The 18,837-nt window shown below is 36.8% G+C and overlaps 1 protein-coding gene across 1 annotated transcript in view; it reads left to right on the forward strand.

The window, feature by feature from the left end:
• The window catches only part of INTS6 (integrator complex subunit 6), a 43,417-nt gene extending 25,520 nt beyond the window's left edge, over positions 1–17,897 (forward strand). The window contains exons 5-18 of the mRNA XM_086481930.1: positions 3,451–3,634; positions 4,643–4,768; positions 5,663–5,817; positions 8,685–8,837; positions 8,972–9,104; positions 9,622–9,716; positions 10,165–10,275; positions 11,904–12,119; positions 12,228–12,354; positions 13,628–13,770; positions 14,428–14,662; positions 15,380–15,751; positions 16,430–16,523; positions 17,726–17,897. Of these exons, the coding sequence (XP_086338056.1) occupies positions 3,451–3,634; positions 4,643–4,768; positions 5,663–5,817; positions 8,685–8,837; positions 8,972–9,104; positions 9,622–9,716; positions 10,165–10,275; positions 11,904–12,119; positions 12,228–12,354; positions 13,628–13,770; positions 14,428–14,662; positions 15,380–15,751; positions 16,430–16,523; positions 17,726–17,819 (2,238 nt within the window). The 3' untranslated portion in view covers positions 17,820–17,897. The remainder of the gene's footprint in view (positions 1–3,450; positions 3,635–4,642; positions 4,769–5,662; positions 5,818–8,684; positions 8,838–8,971; positions 9,105–9,621; positions 9,717–10,164; positions 10,276–11,903; positions 12,120–12,227; positions 12,355–13,627; positions 13,771–14,427; positions 14,663–15,379; positions 15,752–16,429; positions 16,524–17,725) is intronic.
• Positions 17,898–18,837: the final 940 nt, after the last annotated feature.

Genomic DNA, 18,837 nt, shown 5'->3' on the forward strand with positions numbered 1-18,837 from the left:
GAAGTTTACTGGCAGATAGATTGTTTTTTTAGAGATTTTTTTTTTAGATAAAAAAAAGAGAATTTGACTGTCTCTATATGGATATTTTTATTGAGTATCTAATCATGAGATTTCCCAAGATGGAGCTGCCTGTAATTACCTCAGTACTAATGTTTAAGCAGTGCTTGTGCTGCCTGTTGTAATATATGAGCCTGTATGTGCAGTCATTGCCAGAAGAGCTTTGCTCTCTTTCACCAACTAACATGCCTGTGCAGAGTTCTCTAATGCTTATCTAGCTTTTATTCCACCTAGGGTCTCTAGGATCCTCTGATGTTTTTTGAGGATTTCAGACTGTGCTGTTTCTATGATTGCTTAAATGTATATAGAAACATGGACTCGGAATAAACAAAAGGCCTGCTCACCAGTAGCAGAGTTCTTGAAGATGTCTTCAATAAAAGGTTGTCCTCCAACCCCTCTTGGTTCTTGAACATTTTAGTGGATTTAAAGGCAGGGAAGAGGGGCATAAGGCACACACTGCTGTCTTGTTGTAGCATGATGGTATTTGGGAATGGCAGGTTTTGTGTCTGCTCCTACAAACTAGTGTTGAGACTAAACGACTGTTTATTAGTACTAAGTTGGGAAGACACTTGCAGGTGATTGTATACAGACAACATGTTGAAGACTGTTGCTGGTAAATAACCTCCCTTTATATTGTTCTGTCTATCCTTTTCTCAACAACCAGTATGAAGGACAAAGAGGAAAAGATGTGCATGCCTTCATATTGAAGTATGTGTGGGGAAAGACAAATGAAATGCAAGACGTACATTTCTAGGCTTATCTTATATTCTGCTAGGTATGCAGTTGCTATGGTAATACAATACCAGTTTAAAAAAAAAAGTAAATGGAGGTGAGAAGACCCAAGTTACTAATGTCTGTGGAGAATAAGGCCTGGTTTGAATCTGTTAACTTCTCCAGTAACATGGATGTTAAACTTAACTGCAAGTAAACTGTAGGAAAGAAAGTGAGGACATTTGACTTGATGCTGATGGCTTTGCATGTCATCTTACAGTTTGAAAATGTTTCTGATATATGTACATAAGGCAACGGCCTGCTCCTGAGTATTGTTTGATTTTTGGGGTTCTCTCGATATAACTAGTTGAGTCAAAGAAGGTTTTGTAGTTTGAGATAAACTAAACTCAGGATAGTGTTGGTGCAGGGTCCAATGGAATACATATATATATATATAAAAATAAATATGTATATATGCTGCCTGAAGAAAAACAGTGCTGTTACATGGGTGTATTTTGCAGGTGACGTACTCCACAGAGCTAGTCAATCTTCTGTTCAGTCAGATCTAAGTAGGAAAGTTTGGTGAATGGTGTTCCTTAATAGTAGCCCCAAATGAGGATGGTGTAGTGCTTCCACTTGAGTCCTCTTACAGTCAAGATTCTAGGCTGTTTACTAAGAATGTGGCTATTCTTTTTCAACTGAGTTTACTTTGCCAGGCAGACATTGCTGGCTTTTTGTGTGAAAAGAGGAAAAACATGCATCAGTAATAAACCAGGTGCATAGCTGAGTGCCCTTTGACCAATTTAATATGAAATATTTAGGAAAAATAGTGCTTTTTGCACATGTGTTCTCTGCTTGCATCAGCAAAAGCAGAAATTCAGGAGGAAGCGTCAGGTGTGCTAAAAGTCCAAAGTGTTCTGATTCTTGCTCACATGTTACAAGAGTGGGTTTGTCATGTTTGTTCCTGGCTTTGAGATTGTATCAATAAACTGATTGTTTTTCAAACATGAAGATGTGTATTTTTCCCAATATGAGATACTTGTAAATATGTAAATAGAAATAGCTGAGATTTCCAGTTGGGAAATTAGATGTAATACTTTCAAGTTAATCTCTTAAAAATAAGCAATCAAGAAAACTTCTTCAACAGGTTGTTGCAAACCCCTTAACTAACCACTATGAACTAAAAAGAAGGCAATTTGTAGTGGGTACGTTTGTGGGCTTGCATCAAGTTTTGGAGCAGACTAGTAGTTTCCTTTGCTAACATTGAATTAAGATTGAGACTTGAGATTTTTTGGATGCTGCATGAGAAGGAAAGTGAGGAAGTGTTGAGTTTGCTTCAGCTTTCGGTCTTAACCCTTGTATTTGGCTAGGTGATGGAACTCTTTGCTTGAGTCATTGCTTTGGGGATTTTTTTTTCCCTTTATGGTTGCAGTGCTCCGGGTGAAATGAGAATTTTGCTTGTACTCACAGTAGTATCATCAACCAGGGATCTATCAAATTTTGCTGAAACTTGTAATTACCTGTTATAAATCTAGTCTATCTGTATGAGGCTTCTGCAGTTGAATGTTTTGATAAGCCTACTTTTTCCCAGTAATCTCTGTGTGAGGTATCTGGATGCAAAAAGAGATTCTACAGTCTTCTGAATGCCTTGTGCTGTCCCTTAGAAGCTAACACATTGATGGTTTTTTCTCCTCTTGTTTCAGTTAGCTAGTTATAAAACTGCTGTCAATCCTGGGAATTTTAGATGTTCTGTTAGTCTCTCTGGCTGTTACTGTTAGTGGCTAATAAATGTCTTGACCATTGCTGCACACATGTTCGAAGCCTGAAGTGTGAATCTCTTTACTGTCTCTTCTGGGAATTAAAGTGGAAAGAAATGCTCCCATGTATTGTATGTCCCTGGGTGGTATCTTCGATGTTTTGAACTAAAACTTTCATGTGACTCTTCCCAGACAGTGGCAACACATGGCAAGAAATTTTTCCTTGTATGGGTAGCTGTGGCTACTGTTATCTATTACCTAAAAGTGAGAACTCATTTTACGTTTCAGTGTTGATTTTAACCTTAATCTCTGCTTTTCACTTAGCAGGCAGGCATGAGTTTAGTTGTGGGATATACCCAAGTTAGGTAAAATCTCTGCCTTCTGATTCTATAACTACCACATTAGTTCACTTGTTGAAGCTGAGTTATTTGGAGTAGGTAATCCTGGCAGGTGGATTTTTTTTTTGAGCAACTATAACCAAGTTATATTTCTTCTGCAGGAGTCTTAGATTAACATTACCTTTTCATTCAGTTATGCTTTTTATCTTGAATTGAGGAAAAGACTGAGCTGAGAATGGAACTGTTCTGCAGAAAATTGTTGGAACAAAAGAACGCTGCAGTGAAGCAGTTCTTACTGCTGGAATTCTAAAGAAAATATTCCTTTGATTCTGAAGTTTGGTTTTAAAAAGTGGTAGTTCCCGCTTGGTTTGTAACTCCCAACTTCATGCATCATGTTGCCTTGAAATGTTTGAAGTGTTGATTAAATAAGTATCTTGCTTGTAATGTGCAGAACCTGAATAAAGTGATAAATATCTGTGGAGAGGTTACAAGTGTGTTTATATAGAGTGAATTACCATCACTATGTAACTTGAATTTATGTATTTTTTTTAAAAGCAGTATAGTCACAGATTTAAATTCTTTTTCAGCTCCATTTACCACTCAATTCCCCTCTACCTGGAAGTGAGTTGACTAAGGAACCCTTTCGATGGGATCAGAGGTTATTTGCTTTGGTTCTCCGTTTGCCTGGTATTACAGCACCAGAATCAGAGCAAATGACAGGGGTACCAGTGGATGACTCTGCAATCACACCTATGTGCGAAGTCACAGGAGGTGAGTGCCCTTGTTTCCTTTGACAAGTCAATACTTCGGAAAATGAATTCTGTTTAGCTCTTATTAGTATTTTTAAGTTCTTATATTACTTGTAAAAACTCAGAACTCCAATATAATAGAACTGAGGACACTTACTGAATTACAGCTAGAGACAATTTAATGTAACCTGTCTTGGAAGCATGTGAATCTGCTTTCTTTAGCAGTTTTTTTTAGAAGAGAAAACTCATTTTTTTCTAACGCACCTTGATATCGCAGTTAGAAAGTGTAGGAACTGAGTCTGTTTTGCAGTACAGTTTTGCTAAATTCCTGGTGTACTCTGATCTAAAGAAGCCAAAAGTGAAGGAAATGTGTTGAGTTCTAGATTTGTGGGATTTTTTTCCCTCCAGAGCATGCAGAATACAATGCAGAATTTTGACAATGCAGAATGCATAATAATTCTGCAAAGTTGATAACTTTTCTCTCCGTCATAACTCATACTCCTAATACCTTAGAAATTATATTCCAGATCAAACTCTGGCATTAATTTCATAATTTGTTTGTAAAAGTTTTTGATTACGTTACATATTAAAACCATAATGATTTCTGATGCATCGGAGGGGATGTGATAGAAAGCAAGCAAAGGGATTTAAAAAGCATTCCAAAAGGACTCGATTCCACTGCTTTCTGCCTGCGATGTGGGCTGCACTAACAGTGCTTTGAAATTCGTGGACAGTCAAGTGTTGGTGTCTGTCACAAGGGGGAGCCCATTTTCCATGAATGAGACCAAGAATTTGAGTTGAAGTGATTAAGGGGCTAAAACCCAAACATTTCCAGTGAGGTGCATATAACACTGTCACTGCTTCACTAGGCTGCCTTGCTGCTTCAAGAAAGAAGGGATTGTTCAGTAGAAGCTTTAAATCAGTGATCCATACATAAATCAGTGTGCGGCACGTCAACGGGTTTGAATGATCCAAGTTAAAATAAGGGCAGAAACACTGAACAGCCTTAACGTTGACTGTTTTGTTCTAGGTCGATCATATTGTGTGTGCTCTCCAAGAATGCTGAATCAGTGTCTTGAGTCATTGGTGCAAAAAGTGCAGAGTGGAGTGGTAATAAATTTTGAAAAAGCTGGACCGGATCCCTCACCAATTGATGGTACTGAAATTTTTTACACTGTGATATCAAATGGCAAGGATTGCTGTCAAAATCATTAAGTGAACTTAATGTAATAGTTGCCAAAGCAAAAGGAAAACTGTGCAATTTAAAAGACATTACTATGAAAAGGACCTACTACGTTTGAAATTCTGTTGTACTTTTTCAAAATACTGGCTATAGCTGCTAGACACTGTGTAAAACCTCTACCTTTGGTCATACTACTGGGGTAGTCTTAAATGCAGTTATTCATGTCAAGCGTAAATGAGTTCATGAGTTTTAAGCAGTAGTTTTCAACCAGCTAGAAATGTAAATAGCTTGATATGGAAATGCTGTGGGTTTATCCACTTACTGTTTTTTGTTTACTGTAGTAAAGTGGCTGCATTAAGAGTTAAAATAGCAAACACAACTGTGCAGCCTTAACTTCTTGTTCTAAATGGCTTAGCTAGGTCACTCTTAGGATCTTACTGGGAAGTGTTTGTGGGATTTTTGTAATCCTGCTTTGCTGCCATAAAAAGTTAGTCCAGCAGTATTTGTTGTGTGTGTATACATATATATATATATATATAAAATATTTTTATTTTTAATGCATGGAGATTTGAAGGGTCTGGTAATAACAATGGAAGGAGAAAGAAACTGATTATTATGAAGGGCTCCAGATAATTGGCTTTCTCAGCTCTGGTCCTGTAAATATTCAATGCTTATTTGGTTTCTCGTAGTTTCTGGGTTTTTGCAGAAATGCTTACTGACAACTATCTGCTATTCTTAGAAATAATAGTAACTGCAGGAAGAGCTTTCCTGAGGGTATAGTTCTTACACTCTTCACAGAAATTGTTTAATACTCTTTCTGAGTTTTAACACTATTTTGACTCATAAAGCCTTTTGTTTTTTCTGTAGATGGGCAGGTGGATATATCTAGACCCTTTGGACCCCAACCTTGGCACAGCTGTCACAAACTTATTTATGTCAGACCAAACCCTAAAACTGGGGTTCCTATAGGTCATTGGCCTGTTCCTGAATCCTTTTGGCCAGATCAAAATTCTCCAACGCTGGTACGTACTGAAGTTAAAGCAAAGGGTTTGTGTGCCGGGGAATATTCCAGGATTTCCTGTTCACTGATTTTTAAATCTTGAGGTAATGCACTTCATTGTAGCTACTGTAAAAGCAGTGTGAGCCAAGAAGGAATGACACATGTAAACCTTTGTTGCAGTTTTCAGATAAATTACTGATGAGCAAATTTACTATGGGGTTTGCTTTTTAGTAACTTTGAAGCATTAAGAAACTGCCTGCAACAGATTTATTTGTAGACCTAGTTACATGCATGTAGTGTTTCTGTTTGAACTCTGTTAAAATATCAAACCAGAAATAAGGTGGCGCTTTTATAATAACTATCAAATTCTATTACCTCGCAGATGGTATTACTAAAAGATAGTATGATCTTCCTGATTTTGAATCCCTGTGATAGTTCTGTCTTCGTTCTAGCAGGTGAATGTCATTTCATCAGTTTTGTTCAGTGTAGCGATATCTTCAGTTTATCCCAAGTAGAGGAACTCACCTTCTGCCCACAGAATTAATTTTATTTGTTCTTTTTTCATAAAAGAATGTATGCCACTGCCTTGTGGTCTGAGAACTAATCATTAGTGTAGCATAATGTATTTTTGTATTTCTACTAATCTTTGAAAATTATTATAGTAAAAATAATGCAGTTGTATAATTGTTCCCTACATTTCACTATGATTTTGTATTGAGGTTTTGTGGGTTTTTTGATCTGAAACGTGTGTGCTGACTAGCAAACACATTGGACTTCTCATAAATTTTATCTCCTTTGTTTGATAAATATAAAGTCCTTAGAAATACAGATTGTTGAGGAGTGATACAAGTATGAAATCTTGAGTCATATTTACAGGTTTGATATTGCCGGTGTCTGTGGCCACATTCGTTGAAGGACATGGATGCCCTTCTGAACTACAAAGCAAGCTAGCATATATGAATAAAAGTATATCTTTTATAGTAATTTAAAAATCGAAATGGAAACGTGTACTGGATATTAAAAAGCTGCTCTGTAGGAAAACTGTCCTGTGTACTCCTTATAATCACTGTCAATGGCATATTTGCCTCCATTCACGGCATAGAGTCAGTACAGTGTCTGCTACTGCAGATCTTGACTGAGATTGGTAAAATAGATCTTGCCAGGGGAAGAGTTGTTGAGCTAGATCTGCTGAAAACATGAGGTTGACTTACCCAAATGGTGAGAAACAGAAACCCCTTAATTGTCGCATGTATAGCTCTCTTAACTGCATAAAGCACTGGATTATTGCATGTGCAGCTAAATTTCTGTTGACATCAATTGGAATTTCACATTGAATCTTCCTTATGCAATGTTGGGGAGCTAAGTTTGCTGGTAGTGTTTCAAGTCTTGTATTTCCTTACTGGTCTGAAAATACAGTGTTAAAACTTAGCATATGTTGTAACTCTTATCTCCTTAAGAGTCCGTAGTTAGATATTCTTCGTTTCCTCCCTGTTACCTGATCCTCAGTGGAGTTGTCTCAAACAGTCCTACCCCAACAACTGTTTTGTTTACCGTAGGTAATGATACTACCAAGGCTTTCTTAAATGTATATGAAAGTCTGCTAACAAATATGTTGGCAGATCAACATGGAAATGGCTGCTCCCACTGCTCTGAGGTAAAAATAGTTTTGCTGTCCAGCCAAGGGTTATTGGTCTTTTCAAGTCTTAGCATTCAACTTCTTTTGCAGCCTTTTTATTCCTAGTACAACTGCTTCATGACTTGGTCAAAAACTCCATCACAACTATTTATTCAAGGCATCTTCTTTGAAGAGAATTGCAGTTCTTTCAGTTGGTTTGGCCTCCTGTTTTGTGTGCACTTGGACAGTACACCTTCCTCAGAGTGGAGACACTCAAGGCAAGACCAGCTCTGTGGGCAGATAACATTTGGGTGACTAATCCTGAAGGAAGAGACTAGAACTTATAGATGTAGAAAAATTACTTTCAAGGTGAGGTGGTAGGAAGGTCCAAGAAACCTCTGTGTTTCCCTAGTTCATCTTATGTATTTATTAGTTACCTTATTGTAAAGAGAGTAAATCAAAGGAGGCTTCTCAATTGAGCTCTTGCCCAGATTCTAGCGGCCTTGGAGGAAGCTCAGGGTAAGTATAAGAGCTTACGTTCCTCTGAAAACCCTTCAGTGGAAGGTGTACAGCTCCAATTTTCATCACACACAAAAAGTCAGCTTTCCCTTCATCAAAATAAATAATAAATATGTTGTACTTACAATTGAAACTGGAGGCACAGAGGCCTTCTCTGTGTGATTAAGAAAAGGATTAAAATCCAAACACTTAAATTGCTTGAATTGAAATAGTTTTTCCACAGGCCTAGTTAATATGTGAGGTCTTCTAAAGCTTGTTTTTTTTCTGAATTCATGCTACTCTTGGTCGTCATAATTCAGTTTGAATTTTGTGAGTGTTGAATTTGCCAAGAAGGAAAACTGCTGGAGGAAATTGGCAAATGCAAAAGTACAGCCCTTGCTTATGTGGGGAATGACAATGGGCATGCCCCAGAAGTAGCATTGAAGATTTTTTTTTTTCCTTTGGTCCCCAGTGGGATTTACTTCGATTTGCAAAGTTTTTGTGTGTAGGCAAGAAGTTTTACTTGCATGCTGTTCTAGACTTACTAGGTAAAATAATTGGCATTTATTTAGAAAATAAGATTCCTTCGATTTTAAGACAGTGCTAACATCATAAATCAATTGCTTAGGACTCATTAATGATAAGTATGAATCCTGTACTGAACAGGCTCCTTAAATTTGTCTGTTTTCAAAGAACCTGCATTATGTTAGTTGTCAGAGCATAATTGCATTTTAATTGTTGTGCAGACTTATTAACAGTGGAATGCTTATGTTTAGCCACCTCGCACATCTCATCCTGTGGTGAAATTTTCCTGTACTGACTGTGAACCGATGGTTATTGACAAACTGCCTTTTGATAAATACGAGTTAGAACCTTCACCACTGACCCAGTTTATCCTGGAAAGAAAATCTCCTCAGACCTGCTGGCAGGCAAGTAGAGTGCATGCTGAATCAAAGTTATGTATAGAATGCTGGTTTTCATAGACTTTATAATCAAAATAGGATGTAAAATTTCAGCACACCGTATTTTGTATTTACATACAATATAATTTGTTTTATTGCAGGTATATGTGAGCAATAGTGCAAAATACAGTGAACTTGGTCATCCTTTTGGTTACTTGAAAGCTAGTACAGCGCTGAATTGTGTGAATTTATTTGTGATGCCTTACAACTATCCAGTCCTCCTTCCACTGCTAGGTAAATACCACTTCACAAAAATTTTCTTAGGTGGTAGGAAATTGAAAAATTGATCTCATCTAAATAGATTACTGTGATTAGTTCCAGTATTAATCACACACCTGTAAAACGGTAGAATGTTGAGCAACATATTTGTCATCAGTAACTTGTTTCACTTGTCACCAATTGCCTGACCTTCATTACTCAGACTCAATGTGTAAAGATCATTTACTTAATCATCATTCTTTCGTATATGTTTTGGTCTCACTTCCTTCGTTATTTTAGGAGCCATTTTTCCCAATCTATTGTCTCAATTACCAATTCAATTTGATAAATAATTTATCAGGTTCCATCTTTTGGCTGCAGCATTAATCTTGTGTGTGTATATTTAGTTTAGTTGTATATATGTTAAAATATATGTATTAATTTAAGCATTGAGGAACTGGCATTTCTTTGGGAGTTTCTTTTATTATAAAAAAGATGCAGTGCTATCTAGGCATACATTTCATTTTGTCTCTCCTCTCTTTATAACCGTCAGATGACTTGTTCAAAGTACACAAGGCAAAGCCTACATTAAAATGGCGACAGTCATTTGAAAGCTATTTGAAGACAATGCCTCCTTATTATCTCGGGGTAAGGTGACTTACAGTGTTAAAATTTCTACTTTATTATGTAACTCTAGTTATCTTTCCAGTATGGGTGTATTGCCTATTTCAAGTAGAATATGTATTAATTTAAGAGAGAATAGCAAAACTTTATGCATAACGATACCTACTGTTTTCCCTGGAGTCCTGTGGAAGGCTTGAGACCTGAACGTTATGAAAATTTCATCATCTGTGACTCATTAAATACATAGATTTAGATATGTAAATGTCGTAAATGATGTATCCGTTAATAATTGATTCTGTGTGAATGGAACAATGCTTTAAAACAACAACAAAGAATGCTGCCCTGAAAGTCTTTTTCTTCTTTTCTAACTTCGGAGACCTCAGGTTCTATTTGAAATGGGAACAGTTAGTTCAAGTACATGTACAACACTTATAAAGTTAAATGTGACTATACAATATATTCCATGTTTCAGCCTTTGAAGAAAGCTGTGAGAATGATGGGAGCACCAAACCTTATAGCTGACAATGTGGAATATGGACTTAGTTACAGTGTCATTTCGTATCTCAAAAAGTTGAGTCAGCAGGTAATGTTGAAGCAAAAGAGCAGTGAAAACTTATTCTAATATCAAGATAATCTTAAAATACTCAAGTTCAATGGCTTTGAAGGAAAAAAGAGCAGAAAGATCAAGTTAATACCTTCCCATAAGCAATTAGCAAAAAAAGCATTTTGGTCTTCTGAATTGAAGGAAAACTTAACATTTAAATATAGACTTTATAGACTGGACTATAAATATAGATATGGAGGTAGAAATTGAGATTTATTTTTTTTTTCTATTTAAGGAGCATTTTTACTTGTACAGACAGTAACATACTTTTGTCCAAAAGGAAACATGTTGTCTTACCTTAGATATTAAAGATGTTCTAGCATTTTTTAAGAAAACAGAGATTTGTACTTTGTGCATCTGAATTAGAAAGTGTCCTTTCTTTGGCTTGTGAAATGAAATGGAAAGTGTTCAGTAAATACAAAGTAAATTGCCATAATTCAGACTCAAATAAGGATACAGGCGTGGCAAGTGACCTTTAGAAATTGTTGTCTGTGTTCAGAATAGTGCCCATATCTTTGACTAGTCTCCTGCACCAGTTAAAGCATTTCTGCCCTGCTACCTCCACTTCTATTTTGTTGAACTGTGCATGTTAAGCTTTCTGGTTCAAGACAATAAAATCATGGACTAGGCTTGAAACTTCAAGAAACAGTAGTGCAAGTACTTGTAACTCGGCTAATGAGTTCTTATGGACCAGCTTTTTCTTAAAACATTAATATAAATGAAGATTTGAGGAAGCAAATATCTTAAAGTTCACAGTATATCCTATTAAATCATAGCATTCTGTGAATTGATCACTCAGCCTAGACATTGTAGAGTCCTAAAATGTAATGACATGCCGTGTGCTTCAAATTATACTTAAAGCTTTTCTAACTTCTGAAAGGCACGGCCAGTAGAGACTCAGTATTCTTAATAAGTATATATTCAAATTTTGAGTAGTCTGTGGATTCATGTGAAAGTGCAAAACCAACATTGGCAGGTGTATTACTAAATTACTTTTGGCTCTTCATTCAACTGTATTCTGCCAAAAAGCTGGCATTTATGAACATGTTTAATTTTGGTACAAATGTAACATAATATTGGGGGTTAGGTCTGTCTAGTCAAACAGAATTGGGTATTACAATGTACTTCTCATCTATTAATGTTATGACTATTTGTATTGAGCTTTTAAAAAGTTGATACCATTGTGTGACTGATCACAACTATAGTTGTGGGAGAATCGGTCTTTTGAGAGTTACAGTGTTCAGCTGTTATTGTAGAAAAACAGCGTATGTGAGTACAGATAGATTTGCAGAGTATTGCTAGTCAAATTATGGCATTTTATGAAAATAAAAGCATTGCATGCATATTGGTGCTTAGATACCATAATGGGCAGCAGAGGAGAAATATGCAGAAGACCTAGGCACAAACTGTTCACTATTTTTAAAATTGTAGTAAGCATTAAGTGGTTATGTATTAAGCACTCCTTAAGCACTCATCCTGGTTATGGTCGTCATAGTGTATTAGCACATTGTTGAATCTTCTAGGTAGGAATTTAAAATGAATTAAGTCTGACTAATCCTTTTAAGAGCATATTGTCAATTTTATTTATTTATTTATTTCAAATTAAGGCCAAAATAGAGTCCGATAGAGTCATTGGCTCTGTAGGCAAAAAGGTAGCGCAAGAGACTGGAATTAAGGTCAGAAGCAGATCACACAACCTGTCTATGGCACATAGGAACGATTTTCAACATCTGCTACAGGGGATTACTGGGGAAATTCCTCATAGACCTCTAGACCTCAATATGAAGGAGTATGCTGGGTTCCAAATAGCTTTGCTGAATAAGGTAAGCACCACTGTGTGTAATGTTGTTATTTTCAATATACTTCCATTGAAATGCTAGATATTGTTTCATACATGGTGTTAATTGGAACTTTATTTACTGGAACCATAGGATTTGAAACCTCAGACTTTTAGAAATGCTTATGACATACCCAGAAGAAATCTTTTGGATCAGTTAACACGAATGAGATCTAATTTACTGAAGAGTACTCGCAAATTCCTCAAAGGACAAGATGAAGGTTAGATAAGTTTATTTTTTGTCTACCTGTGATATGATTGGTACTAAAAAAATGAAGACTGTAAAAAATAACATAGTTCTTCAAAACTTAGTGGATGCCTGATACTGCCATTAAACTGTATAGTTTTTTAGAATTTTTTTTTCCTTAAATAACTTACTGGGGGGAAAAATGGTGAAGATAGAGAAGACTGCAGATTCACTGCTCTGTCCTTTAGTCTGTGTGAGGAGACTTGGGCTTTTACATAAAATTCTTTGTTCACTGTTTTTTCCCAACTCTCGTGATGTATCTGAGAAAAAATCATGGGGCAGTTCTAAACTTTGCAATCTCTCTCCATAAAAGTGGATTGTGAGCAGTCGAGATGTAAGCTTGCTTACTGGGTGCTACCAGTGTGATTCTTTTGCCCTTTAGGCCAGCAGCAAACAGTTCAGTAATCTGCTAATTTATTCCTTTACCTTTCTACCCTGTCTTCTGGCACTGCTTTATGGCATCTAACAGAAGGTGATGAAGTAACTGGAGAAAATGAGAAGGGCAATGCAAGTGAAAGAATATGTTACACTAGTCCTGCTGCTACTTAGGTCAGATTAAGATCTGTGATCAAGTGATAATGTAATGTGAAATGCAGAGAAGTTGCTCTTTGGGGAGGGGATCAAACCACATAAAAACTAATGTTAGGTATTTTTCAGCTATTTCTGCTAGTGTATGTTTTGCTTGATCAAAGGCTTGGCAACTTTAACTAAATCCATAACAAGCTTAGAATTGGTTCCTACGAATTTCAAGAATTTGTTGATTCCAGTGGTCAAAAATCACCATTGCTTTGGGAAAATGCTAGTCTCAACAATTAAATTTTGGGTGGCTAAAATTGGGAGAGTTATATCAAAGCTGTATGCAACGTGGCATTACTACTTTGCATTAATGTATCTTTTGTTTGTAGTAATGTTTTAGTTGTAATTTGTTCCCAGTCTCAGTTTTTTCACTCATCAACCCTGTTGAAAAGTAATTGGACACGTTGGAAAACTAACATCCATGCATGACAACTATTGCTTATTTCCCTGTCATAATGATAAAGACACGTAATGATTCATTTAAGCAAGTTTCCTGCATCAAAACATGATGTTATAAATTCCAGTTAGGCAAGAATAATGGTGAGTTTTGCACATCTATTTTGTTAATGCATTTGATAAAAGACTGAAAACTGGAGGTGTGAAGTGGCTATAGACTAAATTCTCATAAGGTGGGCAGTATCATATATTAATAAACCTTTCTGTTACAATAGATCAAGTTCACAGCATACCTATAGCACAAATGGGGAACTACCAGGAGTATCTAAAACAAGTACCTTCCCCGCTCCGAGAGCTTGATCCTGATCAACCACGAAGGCTTCATACATTTGGCAATCCGTTCAAATTGGACAAAAAGGTGACATTTCTATAGAGCTTTTTTAAAAAGGTGCTGTTCTGAGTGCGCGCGCTGCTGATTAGACCATTCAAAGAGCAGTGTATTGGAGAAACGCTTTCAAGTGTTTGGATTTGGAAAGGTATTGCCTACAAGAAAGCGTCTCAGATGTTTTTCCATCAATATGGAGGGCAGTCGTTATGTATTATGCCTCTGGATTGTATTATAAACGAAATATGTTTGTCACTGCAGTACAACTAATACCTGATCATGTTTTCTTTACCAAACTTCCCCCCTAAAAAGCTTCCTGTAACTTTAAGAGCTTGGACTCGCCCTTTTGTCCAAGTCTGTCTTGGACTTGACCAAATTACCAATATCATTTAGAACTATTCTTTTAAATGTTTGAGTCGTTTTGCAATTACTGAAAAGGAAGTTTGACAGCCCACTCAGTTGCCTTATGTGGCAGACTGTTAGGTAAGGGCCTTAAGCACGTTGATTTAGTCTAGGAGGGATTTGGTTGACATTTGAAAATTCAGTACATAATGGTATGTTGTACATAGTTGCCTTATACGTGGTAAACATCATGTATACGTATATCACGTATAAAATCAAAGCATTATATGTTTTTGGCGTAAAGTTCAAGAATTCTCCCTTGTAATTAATTAATTAAATTAATTACAGGGAATGATGATAGATGAAGCGGATGAATTTGTATCAGGACCTCAAAATAAACATAAAAGACCTGGAGAACCAAATATGCAAGGGATTCCAAAAAGACGACGCTGCATGTCCCCCCTGCTCAGAGGTCGACCGCAAACTCCTCCGGTTGTGAATAACCACATTGGAGGAAAAGGGCCACCGACACCAATCACACAAGCACAGCCTGACCTTGTTAAACCTATTCCTATTCACAAAAGTAAGTCATCTTTAGAGAGTTTGCTTTTTAATTTATGCAAAAAACTTGTTTATGTAGAAATATTGTTGGCTGATTTCCCAAATATGGCAATTTCATCCTCATTTTTGAAAAGGAAGTATTTAAATGTGCATCTGGGATTAATTACAGAAATGTTAATGTAGTCTTTCAGACAGAAGTCTCTTTCATGTGAACTTCCCAGTATAAACAATGTATTTCCTGTATTAAATGAGGAGACAATGTAAACAGTCAGAAGGGTGTTCTTCCTTTGCCCGGGAATTCAGATGCTCAAAGCGTCACAACATGAAGCTCGTTTGAATTTTGCTGTAGTGCAGTGAATTCACTTCGTTTAGTGTGGAGCTGAGTAACAGTCTTGCTCGCTGCTCAGCACTAAAGTAAACTTTGTCAGTTCAATTCAATGGGGAAAGACAAACATGTTATAAAAGTGCATTTTACAGGTGCTTTTTCATTTGTTGGCAGTCCATATAGCGATTTCCCTTTTCTTGTAAAGAATGTAACTGTGATATTTTTTAAGCCATTAATTGCTAGGAGGTATAGAATGTGCTCAACCCACAAACACGTTTTCTTACGCCTGGCATGTACAGTAGGCTATACAAGCTGGAGCATAACTTTACAAGAGTTTAATACTGAACTGACTCATTGACTTCTATGAGATGAGAAAGAATGTGAAACTGGCAAGTGTAATCTTTGTTTTTGCAGCATCAGAAACAAATAATGAGGTTACAATGGATGATGTGGTCGAGAATCATGTTACAGACCCACTTGCATCAGACGTTTTCCCAAATACTGTGGATTCAGAGTTTTCAATGTCCTCTTCTCCGTTCAATTCATTGGATCGACCGGCAGCTCATACAGAGGATGCAGACCATGAACATTTAGGGAATAACTTGAATGTTGATGGGTTTTTGGAGAATCATGAGGAATTGAGTAGTAAAGAACAAAGTACTGAAGAGAACTTGCCAATGTCTTCACCCAGCAAAGGGAAAAAATCGGTGCATTGCAGAAGTTCGAGAGAGATTAATATTGAGCTAAGAGCACAAATTATGAAAGAGATCCGAAAACCAGGAAGGAGTAAGTATACCAGATCTCTCTTTCAGGTGATTGGCTGAGAGCTAGAAAAAGAATTCATGTTAGATCGCTAATTTAGAAACATACTGAGCCATGAGACTAAAGCAAAATAAATTTAAAGCTGAAAAGATTTGTTTCAAAACCTCTGCCAAAAACTTCCGGATGAGTGATTAAAACATTGCTATACCTATCAATGTTCATGAAAATCAGGTTTTTTGTATTATCAGTATTAGAATTAACTTGTTAGATGTTCCAGTAATATCCTAAAGTGCAGTATCCTGTGTTTTTTAATGTTAGCGTTCAATAAACAGTATTCATTGCTACAGGCCTGGCTGATAGGAGATGTATCATAAAAGCTTACAAAAGCTGAATGAAGTCTATCATAGAATAGTTTGGGTTGGAAGGGACCTCTAAAGGTCATCTAGTCCAACCCCTTTGCAGTGAACAGGGACATCTTTAGCTGGATCCGGTTGCTCGGAGCCCCGTCCAGCCTGACCTTGAATGTTTCCAGGGATGGGGCGTCTACCACCTCTCTGGGCAGCCTGTGCCAGTGTTTCACTACTCTCATTGTAAAAAATTTCTTTCTTTTGTCTAATTCTGTTGCATTTCATTCGGATATATTACAACAGATATCTGTATAGGCATTTCTTAAGTAACTGTGATTTTGCTCTTTATCTTAAGAATACGAAAGAATCTTCTTCTTACTGAAGCATGTACAAGGAAGCTTACAAACCCGACTGATATTTTTACAAAATGTTATTAAAGAAGCTTCAAGGTAGGTAACTGATTTGTATTAAACTTGTAAAACTGCACAATGTGCTGCCATACATAACTGCTTGACAACCACGCAGTTCTTTGTTTGAAACTTGCCACACAATGCTTTGCACTGCAAGTAATAATTCCCTACAAAAAAAAACCCAGAAACACACAAAAATAGTTTTGAGATCTAGGTATGCTCCGTGAAGGTATGTCTTTGCTCTTCAAATTTATTTCCTTCAGAGATACTATAGTCATGTCTGAGGCTGTGGAAAGGAGAGGTAGTTTGTCACTGGAGTAGAGATACTTGCTGAGAATTTAAACCCCGTGTTATTAATCCAGGTAGAAACTTCCTTACAGCATCCTTAGACTGGCCGTACTTGCTTGACCCTTCTACATGTTTACTACGAGGAAAGCAAGGAGAAACATGTAATTATGATTGGAACTAACAGTGAGTCGAAGTGAACTGTTAATTCCAGCATATTGCTTGGATCATACGTATAACTGTAACTTTGAGATATAACTCAAAGAATAGCTTCTCAAATGCAGAGATGTTGCAAGGGGGAGGGCTAGCTGGGAACAGCAAGGAGCTGTGTGCGCCGAGCCAGGGGTGTAAGCAAAGGTGACAAAATGGCCTGCTGTTCAAATGTATGTAATCAGTATGGCATGGAACTGCAGAGGCTCCAGGTGTGGATTACGTCTGTTTTTTCTTTACTTTCTTTCTCAAAGTTAATTTGTGTTTTCTTGTCAGGTAATCTGCTCTGCACTGTGTAATGACTATTCCTTCACCAGTACCAACTTCACTAAACTTTTGTGAATGCACCATGAAGGCATGCAAATAATCACTACAAAGCTTTTGCCAGCTTTAAGATTATAGTTCTTTTGACATGTATTTTATTTCTGTACTTCAGAACTTCACTTCTGGAAACAGCAAATGCATAACTCTCTTTTTCCTGGCTTTCTGAGGGCTGAGTGATGTTCAGCAATGTGCTAGAATAGACTGTAGTAATCGTGGCTTTGTGTTTTCTGTCGTGGAAAAGCATGTTAGTAGTGTACCTGAACTTTAGGAGACAGCATATATACATATGAGGTATATATAACCTTATCATGCACTGGACCTAAAATAATAATTGAAGTTTCCAGGGTTCAGTAAAAGTTTTGTGAACAATGTTTCATGTATTACTGTGTGTATCCATTATTATGCTTTCTTTTTAAATACAGGTTTAAAAAACGAATGCTGATAGAACAGCTTGAGAGTTTTCTGGAAGAAATCCATCGCCGATCCAATCAGGTCAACCATATCAACAGCAGTTAAGAAACACTGCACACAAGGGAAAGCCACAGCAGGACACTGCTGTCCTTACTTGCATTCATTTTTGACATGCACTCTTATTTCAAGTTCTTGAACCTGAAAGAATGAGAAGCTGCTCTACAAAATTATGAGAAAAGTATCCATCATCTTTTTTTTTCTTCACTTCTGTTATTTTTGTAATGTGAAAAAATACTACAAAAACATTTTTATTTAACTAAATGGAGAACTTCTTGCTTGTCATGAACTTAAGTGTCACTTTCCCTCAGGTTCTATTTTTCTTAATCCAACCTTCAAAACTATCACCTCTTAAGGTTGAACTTTGCCAAAAAGTTGCTTTGTAATTTTCAAAAAAAAAAAGCACATACATTAAACAAGGTAATGTTTTGTATATACAGTTATTTTGGATATATTATTGTAAGTTGTATAAATGTATTTTGAAAAATATTTAAGAAAAGCACTTTTGTTATTCCATCAATAAAAGCTCTATTTTAATCTTTGTGTAGGATTGAGTACAGTTTTTATTGGAATGGTTCATTTTGCCTTTGCTTTCCAGAGCTTCTGTGTTCTAGTATCGGTGTTGAAGAATGAAGAACAGTTTTGTACCACTGGATATTCTGTTCTTAATCATGGAACGAGTGAAAGGAAGCTAATGCTGAATCGCAGCTACGGTAGGGTGATACCTTGTGGCCTTGTGTAGTTGGCACTTCACTATTTGGTGACCAGCGTAACAAACTGGTGTCCTGTATGCGCATCCATGGCGATGACAAAGCCCACAGGCTTGTGAGGATACAAGGTAGTAAAGCAGGGGTCAGTGAGGAATACTGCACAGAGTTTTTCTGTGTCATAAGTTTTTACATGTTTACAAATGCAGGAGGAGCCAGAAGGTGCTGCTGCTTGGACACAAAATATCACTGAATGCTTTAATGGCCCTGTCTTTCATCTGTGCTAGATGCTTGACTGCTTGATTCAGCGGGAGCGGCTCCTCTCTGATGCTTTTCCTAGGAGTCAGTGTTTTGCAGTC

Source organism: Leptosomus discolor, chromosome 1, assembly GCF_034619465.1.
Source record: "Leptosomus discolor isolate bLepDis1 chromosome 1, bLepDis1.hap2, whole genome shotgun sequence".
Lineage (NCBI taxonomy): Eukaryota > Metazoa > Chordata > Aves > Leptosomiformes > Leptosomidae > Leptosomus > Leptosomus discolor.